The sequence below is a fragment of the Mustela nivalis genome (genome assembly GCF_964662115.1).
Source record: "Mustela nivalis genome assembly, chromosome: 7".
NCBI classification, from domain to species: Eukaryota; Metazoa; Chordata; class Mammalia; order Carnivora; family Mustelidae; genus Mustela; species Mustela nivalis.
The window spans coordinates 92,684,544-92,696,671 of NC_139026.1; the positions used below are offsets into that span (position 1 = coordinate 92,684,544).

The 12,128-nt window shown below is 34.8% G+C and overlaps 1 protein-coding gene across 1 annotated transcript; it reads left to right on the forward strand.

The window, feature by feature from the left end:
• Positions 1-2,770: 2,770 nt before the first annotated feature.
• On the forward strand, positions 2,771-3,718 carry LOC309869857 (olfactory receptor 9S13-like; the record flags this gene model as incomplete). The annotated part of the gene is made up of 1 exon (XM_082741633.1): positions 2,771-3,718. The coding sequence occupies one exon, from the start codon at positions 2,771-2,773 to the stop codon at positions 3,716-3,718; it is 948 nt and encodes a 315-aa protein (XP_082597759.1).
• Between the last annotated feature and the right edge of the window lie 8,410 nt (positions 3,719-12,128).

The following is a 12,128-nucleotide window of genomic DNA, read 5'->3' on the forward strand; positions in this document are numbered from 1 at the left end:
ACAATTCCAGGAAGGGTTATGAGTGTTTTTTAGAAGAAACTTTATAATTAATGATGATTTTGATTGAATTTGGGTGAGGCAATCACTATTCTTCCAGGAAGCAAGAAGAAGGCCAAATTAATTAATTCTCAAACTTCTACATAGGAACTGATTTCTTTAGTCAGTTGGAAATCTTAAAATATAGATGAAAGCTTCTCCACACTCATCTTACTAATATATAATTTTCCATATTCAGATTATTTAAGAATAAGGTGTGATCTAAGAATCAGTCTTAAGAGCAGAGCAAAACAAAGCTCCCCAGTTGCTTCTGAGGTATAGGGAAGTTTGTCAAACACTGACCTAATTGACCTCCAGGGCCTTCTTACTTTTCCAGAACGTCACACATAATATATACATATATTTCTAATCTCCCTTCTTGGTTTTAATAACAATGTGGCTAAGTCAAACTTATGGCAGATGACATAGGAATTTGCAATCTTGTATTTGCAGAATATAAAGAGTAAGATATTTCTTGAAGTTATAACTGAAGACCCAAATTAAGGTTCTCTTTTAGTTCAGTTAAGTAAAAATGAGGTACATGAGACTTAGAAGTAAAAAAAAAAAAAAAACCACTGATTGAGTGTACTCAGATAGTAGACTAAGTCTAACATGTAATGTGAAGCACTTTTGTAATTAACTACAGTTTTCTCAAAGCTTCTATTAATGGATTGATCAGTTATTAAAATTCTTCAATGATGCTTGTTTGGAATCTGCTGGATCTCAAGTAAGGTACATGGTTTTTGGAAATCAACTTTTCTGAGGATCATTTTCTTAACTTAGCAAACATTTCTTTTTTTAAGTTCAATCTTTCACAGATTTATTATTTGAGTACCTTTTTCTTCTCAGATGCTACATATTTCATTTAATTTATATACATCATTTAATTTAATCCTTATAGCAATAATCCTATGAGGTAAATGTTCTAAACTACAGTTCATTGATGAGAAAACTGAGACTCTGTAGAATTTGAACAACTTGCCTAAGATTAGTTAGCCAGTGAGTAGCAGGACATGGATTAAAACTCAGTTTATATGAATTAAAATGTCACACTTTTTGTTTTGCATTTTTGTTTTTATTATAATTTTTAAAAAAATATTATTTGAATTCAACTTAATTAACATATTGTATTATTAGTTTCAGAAGTAGAATTTAGTGATGCATCAGTTGCATATAACATCCAATGCTCATTACTTCAAGTGCCCTTTTTTTTTAATTAAATTTATTTATTTTCAGCATAACGGTATTCATTATTTTTTTACCACACCCAGTGCTCCATGCAATCTGTTCCCTCAATAATACCCATCACCTGGTACCCTAACCTCCCACCCCCCTGCCACTTCAAACTCAAACCCCTCAGATTGTTTTTCAGAGTCCATAGTCTCTCATGATTCACCTCCCCTTCCAATTTCCCCCAACTCCCTTCTCCTCTCTAACTCCCCATGTCACACTTTTTACTAATAAAACATTTTGACTTCACATACACAAAAATAGCAACAGAAGCTAAATCAGTTTCACTTCTGACTCTACTGTACTTTGAATTTTATGTAAATTTCTAAATAAAAATGTGACTTCAAATATGGCCATAAGTTCCTTTAGGGAAATTTTTTTTTTGCCAGTTCAGAAATTATAAAAAGTAATGGACCACAGAATTATAAAATTTCCTTTATTCCACTTGGATATAATTTTTCTGATATCTAAAAATTATTAATATTTTATCCATGTGCACCTTTGTCTCTTTAATGTTTGATATAAGGATGGATAGTTACTTGAGAAAACAAACAACAAACAATATTGATTTTTTTGCTCTATTTGCATAAATATCTTCAGTTTAATTAACAACATAGTTAAGGAAAAAACACTCTTGTTAGGGAAGTTAATCTTGTATTTCAACCATAATACCTCTATGTAAACAGAATAATTTCCATAACTAAGACATTAGCATTTAACAGGAAAAGGAAAAATTCATGTTGGGGTTCGGCTGCCAACAAGAGTGGATATACCAGAATCAGAGATTAGAGATTCAGAGTAGATGATGTAGGAAGTAGAGGCTGAACAGAGCATTCCTGGAGGAGTTTGATTCATCATGTCACATGACTTTCTTTGAGACAAATGCTCTTTCTCCCTTATGAAACAGCAAATCCATGTTTCCTAATATCCATGTTTTGAGAACCAAATTAACTGCATCTTGTGGCGGGAAAGGAAATGACTATGTTTTCACCCACTTTGCCATTCATAATTTAAAAATAATTTTTAGCTGCTTGTTGGCTAATATTTATTATGCTTTTAAGATGTTCTAGTAATTGTAAATATTTCTTTTCACACTCAGTCTCATGTTACCTTCATAGGAGTCCTATAATGTAGGTATTATTAGTATCTTCCATCTGACAGAAGATTTCAAGGCATTGGAAATGCAGATAGTTATTTTAGGTTCTGTTGGATTGAAAGAGGTAAAATTTGGACCCAGTACACGTGATTCCATAGCTTGGAGCAAATGACATAGAATGACTGATGTCATCACTTGTCCCAGACATCCCTTGCCCATCCACATTTCCCATATGACGAGGATACTAAATATATTAGAAGAAATAAGGCTGTTTTGCCAGATTTGTAGTCAAGCACACCTCTCAATACTTTTTATTCTACTGAGAACCTCAGGAACCAAATGTTAATGAGGCATTGCATTCTACAGGCTTCATGACCACCCACTCATTTTCTCAGATAGGTCTCAGCTATGAAGAAAGAGCTGAATAGGAATTACTCAGAAGTGAGTGAGTTCATTCTGCTGGGATTCAGAACAGCTCCAGACATACAGATTCTCTTATTCTTACTCTTCTTGCTCATCTACATGGTCATTGTGGTGGGCAATATTAGTATGATAATTGTCATTAAAATAGACTCCAAACTTCATACACCTATGTATTTCTTTCTCAGAAATTTGTCCTATTTAGATCTCTGTTACTCCACAGTCATTGCTCCCAAAACTCTGGCTACTTTCTTGTCAAAGGACAAGAAAATTTCCTACAATGGCTGTGCAACACAGTTCTTTTTCTTCGCTCTCTGTGTTGGGACCGAAGGCTTTCTTCTGGCCATTATGGCATATGATCGCTTCTCAGCCATTTGCTCGCCCTTCCTCTATCCTGTACGTATGTCTCAACAGGCTTGTGCTCGTTTGGTGATTGGCTCCTATATATGTGGAGGCGTTAATTCCATGATACAAACAGGTTTCACCTTCAGTTTGCATTTCTGTGGAGCAAACCAACTGGACCACTTTTTCTGTGATGTCCCAGCCCTGATCAAGATCTCTTGTGATGACACTTTTGTGAACGAGATTGTGCTGTTCATTCTCTCTGCCCTCATCATCATCACCACCACAACTGTCATTCTGGTTTCCTATGCTTATATTCTATCAACTGTCTTGAAGATCCCCTCCACCCATGGCAGGAGTAAGACTTTCTCCACTTGCAGCTCTCATATCACTGTGGTGAGTTTATTCTATGGTACTGTGTTCTTTATGTATGCCCAACCTGGGGCCATGTCCTCACCAGAAAAAAGCAAGATTATAGCTGTGTTCTATACTCTTATCATCCCTATGTTAAATCCACTGATTTATAGTCTAAGGAACAGAGAGGTGAAAAATGCTGTGAAAAGAGTATTGTTAAAAAAATTATCTTTTCATTGACACCCAGCCATCTATGAAACTGCAGATAGACTAAAAGCAATATTTTCAAGAATTTTTTATAGAATAGTTTCACCAAAAGCCATCCAAAAGTTTTGAAGATCAAGGTTTGTTTTATTTTTTATAACATCAAGAGATTCTTTAGGAAAGACTAAGAACCAATATAGATTTTCATAATCCTACATAATTATTTCATGGTGTGATGTCTAGTTATTATATAGGCTTGTTCTCCATGTTTTATTTACTTAGGTGTATGAAAAATTGCAACTTACAAATATAGTATACTACATTAATACATTCAACTTATTGATATAATATCTACAAATATATGTGAATATGTGTATTTACTTATCCATCTATGTATCAGGAGAAGAAAAAAGCTGAGACACACATACTATGCTCTTTGTTTTCTCCAAATCATAATCAAGTTTGCCACTGTCCAATCTTTGCAAATGAGAATTCAAGGTGCTATGGTAATGTAAATTGCTGGTTTTGTCTAAATTATACAAAGGAGTGGTACAAAGTATTACACTAATAATATCCTTCATAATATCCTTCCATCATCCAAAAATTAATGATTCCATCAAGAAGCAAAAAGTAAAAAATGAATGAATGAATGAATGAATAAATAAATAAATAAATGTGGTTCCTATAAAACTATTTTGTCGTGGGATCTTATAATAAATGTTTGATAATCTTTCCAGTATCACTCATGTTTATTGGTTTCAATACTGTCTACTTATGTTCTGGGATCATTTTCACAACCCGTATATTGATTGAAAATCCATATTTTTTTTTTAGATTTGAAAAAATATTGGTATGGAGGAGCATAAAATCACATCTTAATATAATTTAATTCCTTTGATGTCTGTGGTTTTCCATACTTTGTATTATTAATCCTTAGAATTTCATCTTTCTATGTTCTTTTTTAAAAAAGATTTTATTTATTTATTTGAGAGACAGAACATGAGAGAGAGAGAGCACAAGTGGAAGGAAGGACAGAAAGAGAGGGAGAAGTAGACTCCCCACCGAGCAGGGAAGGGAGACTGATATGGGGTTCCATCCCAGGACCCTGGGACTGCGACCTGAAGCGAAAGCAGACACTTAACTGACTGAGCCACCCAGGTGTCTCCAGTTTATATTCCTTAATTAAATTTGCCATAGTTTTGACTTCATACTATGAGAATTTTGAGTTTCTGATTGTTAAGATATATTCCAAAATTACAACTCATAAATTTAATACATTTAATTAATATGTTCATTAATTAATATTTTAATTTAATTAATATGTTCATTAATTAATAGGTTCATTAATATGATATCTGTATATATACATTTCTGAATTCATATGTGGAATTATTGGTTACTTTATTTTCTGTTTTTTTAATGACATATTTAAAACTTTTACATAATTTTCCAAGTAATTTATTTTTGTTTTCATCATTATATAAATAATTTTTCTGTTTACTTTTAATATTAAGGATTCTTTAGATGATGTTTCTTATTCTGATGTACTTGACTTATTTAGATGATAACTTTTTATTGTTGTTTAAATGTAAAAAACAATATCTCATAGATGAAAGAGTATTTGAAGAGTAAAAAGTTTACTTTTTACTCTATTTTAGGATTTTAAAAACAGTGAAATCAGAAAAATAACAAAACTTCTGGGCACCTTGATGGCTTGGTCGGTTAAGTATCTGCCTTCAGCTCAGGTCATAATCTCAGGGTCCTGGGATCAAGCCCTGTGTCAGGCTCCCTGCTTAGTGGAGGGTCTGCTTCTCCCTCTTCCTCTGCCTCTTCCCTGTTCATGCTCTCTCTCTCAAATAAATAAATAAAATATTTTTCTTTTTAAAGAAAAACAACTAAACTTCATTAATCTGTCAAATTACATTTATACAAATGGAATGAACACACATTCTAAAGGGGAAGATGTTAGATATATTTTCTTTAAAATTAAGAATAGAAAAATTAAGAATTAGACAAATGTCTATTATCCCCAAAAAGATGCAGTTCAGCATCTTATTATATCTAGTAAGAGCAATGTGATGATAAATAGAAATTTCAAGTATAAGGGATTAAATATATGAACTTATATGTTATAATCTATAACTTAAGTTACTTATAACTTAAATAAATGAACAGTTCATTTACATGACTTTTATTCATTTACATGATTATTTACAAAGAAAATATGTATGTTTCAAATATGTTCATTTACATGATTATTTATAAAGAAAATATGAAGGAAGTATTTATATAAATGTCTGGATTAATATAAAAAATCAATTTCATGGGGTGCCTGGGTGGCTCAAATGGTTAAGCCTTTGGCTCAGGTTATGATTTTCAGATCCTGAGATTGAGCCCTGCATTGGGCTTTGGCTCATTGGCAAGTCTGCTTCTCCTTCTCCCTGTGAACAACTAACATATTTAATAAAAGGCTACACCATTTATGTCTGTATCAGAGATTATCAAGGACTTAATATAATTCAGCAAAAGATGTATAAGACCTCAATGTGGAAAATTATAAAATTCCTTGGATTATGCAGTAGGAAAATATCCTTCAAAAATTACAAAGAAGAAGAGAAGAGTGATGTCAGCAAGAGGATGGAATAAGCCATCCACGTCTCATATTCCTGAACAATAATTTGTCATCCATCCGACAAAACTGCCTTTGTGGGAGGTATGGGATCCAGACCGGAGACTGTGCAGTTCAAGACTGTAGAGAGCTGTTTTGAGATCACTGGCCCTCAAGCAGCTTAACTTGTCAACATGGTGCCAGTTACAGTCCTGGAAACAGCTCTAAACCCCTGAAGACTCAAATACAGCCCCTTTGATTTGATCCTGTGGCCAGTCCCATATGGCAAGGCACTTAAAAGCAATCATGTCCATCCCTGGGTTGGATAACAAGCATACAAACTTCCATCTTGTCTGTGGATGCTGAAATAGGTGGTAAACAAGCTCTAGCCCCTCTCAGTCAGAGTCTGGGAGCTCCTGGAGATAAGCCCATCAAACTGAGTCAGACTGTACATTCTGAGCAGTCCTGTAACAGGGTTCCAGACTGTCCCAGCAGCAGTTCTTAAGGTGTCCTGCTGACACAGGGATTAAGCAGGAAACTCTTCTGTCTGCACACCCAAAGATCCAAAAGAGCCATATATTTGACTCCAGGCCCTTACAGCCACAGCGGCCAGCAGTCCCGCAGGTCTGGGGATGCAGCAGGAGATATTACTTGTATATCTGGTGATAAATTGCGACTGAGGATCTGACTATGGACCTTGAAGCAGATCCTCATCTTAGTACCACCCTCCTGAACAAAGTACTGGAGGCAGTCCCATCTACCCAGAGGCCAGACGAAAAATGCCCACCGGAGCCCCTGGTAATGAGCATGCCAAATACAGACCCCACTACAGACCCAGTGATAGTCTCAAATTGGCTCCAATCCAGCACTACTGCAATTCTGGAGATAATTCCATCAGCTCAGGGAACCAAAAGAAGGACTTCACCTGCCAAAGCCAGTCCATAAATCCTGGAGGAGAAGTTTGCTCCTTCAAACAAGTGGATACCAATGCAAAGCCACATAGATCATGAAGAATCAGACAAACATGATGACATCAACAAATGAAAGATCTTGTAACTGACCCCAAAGAAAAGGGGATCTACAATTTGCCTGAGAATTCAAAATAATTATGTTAAAGAAACTCAGTGAAACGCAAGAGAATACAGACAACTAAATAGAATCACAAAACAAAGCATGAACATATTGTTGTGTAGAAAACAGGTTTTCTTCATAATTTTAATATAAACACATCAGCCAATCTAATAAACTTTTCTGGAAGTTTCAGTGCAAAGAAAAAAAATTCAAGGGAAAAAGAAATTTCCAGGGAATAAATGTAGGTTGATCAATTGTGCCTTGGGAGTGTGAATTGTTTCTCTTCCACAGGAAAAAAAAATGAAATTGAGAAAAAAAAATTTAATACAAGGGTTTCAATTGTGTAAGAACAGATAAATATAAGTAAAGGGGAAAAAATTCCAGAGAGTAAATGTAGCCTAGGTCTATTTATTCTGCCTTGGAATTATGAGTTGTTTCTAATCCATAGAAAAAAAATGAATAGAGAAAAAATTTCAAGATTACAAAAGACTTCAATCATGTAAAAAAAGATAAGTACATGTAAGAGTAGTTTTGCCCATCAAAGGGCACTTTATAAAAAGTAAAGTCATAAAATGCAATCTTAAAGAATATGTTCACAGCCCTCACAACCAATAAGATTATATACTGAGCTCTACACATCTGTAAGATGGTGCAATTAACCAATATTTTTTGTACATTCATTTATTTATTCTTTACCTCTTTTTTTAATTTTTAATTTTTTATAAACATATATTTTTATCCCCAGGGGTACAGGTCTGTGAATCACCAGGTTTACACACTTCACAGCACTCACCAAAGCACATACCCTCCCCAATGTCCATAATCCCACCCCCTTCTCCCAAACCCCCTCCCCCAGCAACCCTCAGTTTGTTTTGTGAGATTAAGAGTCACTTATGGTTTGTCTCTCTCCCAATACCATGTTGTTTCATTTATTCTTCTCCTACCCACTTAAGCCCCCATGTTGCATCACCACTTGCTCATATCAGGGAGATCATATGATAGTTGTCTTTCTCTGCTTGACTTATTTCGCTAAGCATGATACGCTCTAGTTCCATCCATGTTGTCGCAAATGGCAAGATTTCATTTCTTTTGATGGCTGCATAGTATTCCATTGTGTATATATACCACCTCTTCTTGATCCATTCATCTGTTGATGGACATCTAGGTTCTTTCCATAGTTTGGCTATTGTGGACATTGCTGCTATAAACATTCGGGTGCACGTGCCCCTTTGGATCACTACGTTTGTATCTTTAGGGTAAATGCCCAGTAGTGCAATTGCTGGGTCATAGGGCAGTTCTATTTTCAACATTTTGAGGAACCTCCATGCTATTTTCCAGAGTGGCTGCACCAGCTTGCATTCCCACCAACAGTGTAGGAGGGTTCCCCTTTCTCCGCATCCTCACCAGCATCTGTCATTTCCTGACTTGTTGATTTTAGCCATTCTGACTGGTGTGAGGTGATATCTCATTGTGGTTTTGATTTGTATTTCCCTGATGCCGAGTGATATGGAGCACTTTTTCATGTGTCTGTTGGCCATCTGGATGTCCTCTTTGCAGAAATGTCTGTTCATGTCCTCTGCCCATTTCTTGATATTTGCAAACGACATATCAGATAAAGGACTAGTGTCCAGAATCTATAAAGAACTTAGCAAACTCAACACCCAAAGAACCAATATTTTTTAAAAGATTTTATTTATTTATTTATTTGATAGACAAAGATTATAAGCAGACAGAGAGGCAGGCAGAGAGAGAGGAGGAAGTAGGTTCCCTGCTGAGCAGAGAGCCCAATGTGGGGCTCGATCCAGGACCCTGGGATTATGACCTGAGCTGAAGGCAGAGGCTTTAACTCACTGTCACACAGACACCCCTGCAATTAATCAATATTAAATGCATAGAATATTAGCACACACTTCACAGAAGAACAAATGATATTGAAAATTTATGGATGTTCTATATCAATAGGGTTAGAAAAATGGAAATCAAGATTATAATAAAATTCAATTTTATACCTACTTAATTGGAAAGAAATGAAAAAGTCCTACCATGCCAATGCTAGAGAGCTCATGGTCCACAGCATGCACTCTTTCTTTCTTTCTTTTCTTTTTTTCTTTTTTTAAATTTTATTTATTTATTTGACAGACAAGATCACAAGTAGGCAGAGAGGAAGGGAAGCAGGCTCCCCGCCAAGCAGAGAGCCCAAAGCAAGGCTCCATCCCAGGACCCCAGGATCATGACCTGAGCCGAAAGCAGAGGCTTTAACCCACTGAGCCACCCAGGTCCCCCACAGCATGAATTCTTAACAGGAGAATATTTCCTGTAAGGACCAAACATTGTTTCTTATTTTTTTAAGGTACAATTTTCTTTTGTATCATATCCTTTATATTTACACATGGAATAAAAATTCTGTTTCTGTATATATACACACAGTATACAAACAGTTATACAGTATGTTTGTAGTATTAGTATTAACATTTCATGGTTGTGATTATAAAAATGTGCAGAATAGGCTCTTGGCAGTGACAGTGAAAAAATAAGATTGAATCTGTAAATGGTCTACAGGCTATATTTACATTACTTTTGATTGTGTGAATAAGTAAAGATAATTTGGGAAGTTTGTTGTTATCTCCTACAGTGCATTATTTATGTATCTTAAAACAAACTCTTTTCCCAAACAGATACCCAAGAGAAGATCTTACACATGTAGGGGAGAAGATATATGTAAGAATACTGATGACAGCATAGCTAACAAGATGAAAATTCCGGAAATAAAATGCTCCTTGACAGGAATTTTGATCAATGAAAACTAATATTTTTGCATACAGAATATTACAAAACAAAGAAATTATAGATATACCCACAATGAGAGTGAATATGAGCAATAATATATTAAGGATGAAAAGTCAGTCCCAAAACATTATATACAGAATTTGCTTTTTTAAATAACTAAAGTCCGTACGTTATTCAGATTTCATTAGTGTTTTTCTTAACATTATTTTTCTTTTCCAGAAACTCTCTTAGAATACCATATTACACTTTATTCTCATGCATCTTTAGCCTCCTCTAAACTGTGACAGTTTTTCAGGCCTTCCTTGTTTTTGATAATCCTGATAGTTTTGAAGAGTACTGACCAGTTATTTTGTAGAACGCCTCTCAGTTGGGGTTGTCTGAAATTTTTGTTATGGCTGGACTGCGGTTGTGAGTTTTTGGAAGGATGTCCATACAGGTAAAGTGTCCTTCTCAACACATCACATCAAGGATACATAAGGTGCATACTAACATTACTTAACCCCTGGCAATGTTAACCTTTATCACCTGGCTAAGGTAGTGCTTATCAAGTTTTTCCTCTGTAGTTACTTTTTCTTCCTTTTCGCACAGTTCTCTTTGGAAGCAAATCACTAAGTGTATCTTCCTCTTAAGGAATAGGGAGTTAAGCTTTACTTCTTTGAGGGATGTGCATACATAAATTATATGGAATTCTTTATGTGATACTTTCTAATAAAGGTGACTGAAATTAAAACAATTAAAAATATATATATTTACTCAAATTATGTTAAATATTAGCAACTGAATGATTAACAAAGGAGTCAGAATATTACCTTGGGATGGGAGGATGAAGGTATGAGAGGACAGGGAAATGATTAATGTTTACATGTGGTCTGAAGTTGATAGTGTAGCATGAAACAAGGATTACCATAAATTTCTTTGTACACTTGAAGTTCAAATATATTAAAATTGTAACATAGTATTATTCTGTGTGTGCTTAATTATTTTCCCCAGAATCCTATCTGGTACATTATTAATATTTTTGTTTCTTCTTTTTCGTTTGCATTTTTTTTTTCTTTCACCTTTGCAACCCTCTCTACTTGCAGTGTTCATTCAGTTCTCTTTCTTCCCACTTTTTTTTTTAAAGATTTTATTTATTTATTTGACAGTGATAACAAGTAGGCAGAGGCAGGCAGAGAGAGAGAGAGAGAAGAGGAAGCAGGCTCCCTGCTGAGCAGAGAGCCCGATGTGGGGCTCAATCCCAGGACCCTGAGATCATGACCCGAGCCGAAGGCAGAGGCTTTAACCCACTGAGCCACCCAGGCGTCCCAAGTTTGGTTTGTTTGTTTGTTTATAAGTTTTATAACTCACAAACATTTTCTCCCAGGTTTCCCAGAAATTTTATATTTTAGGCTTTGCATCTATTTCAATGATGTGTTTTGGGTTAATTTTTGTTTGTGGGGAGAGGTATAATAAATTTCTTTTTTTTTTTTGCATATGGATATGCAATTGTTCCAGCACTTTGTTCAAAAGATGATGTCTTTTTCCAACTGAATTGCTTTTGTGTCCTTGCTGAAAAATCAAATGATCATATAGGCATATATCTATTTTTGGACTCTCTTGCTTTGGTCTATTTGGATATCTTGATGTTAATTCCATACGGTTTTGGTTTATGATGTATTATAATTGCAACACTAGTATTATAATTATTTAGGCCTCCAACTTGTTCTTTTTCAAGTTGTTTTAGCAATCCTAGTTCCATTGCATTTCTATGTAAAACTTTAGAATAAACTTACCAATAGCTACAAAAAACTTACTCTGATTTTGATTTATATTGAATTGAATTCAGAGATCAGTTTAAGTATAACAAATCTCTTAATATAACTGATTCTTCCAATGAATCAGTGGAACATCTATAGATCTATAGATCTATAGATAGTGGAACATCTATCCACTTATTTAGGTCTTCTGTAATTTCTCTTGACAATGTTTTCTAGTTTTTAG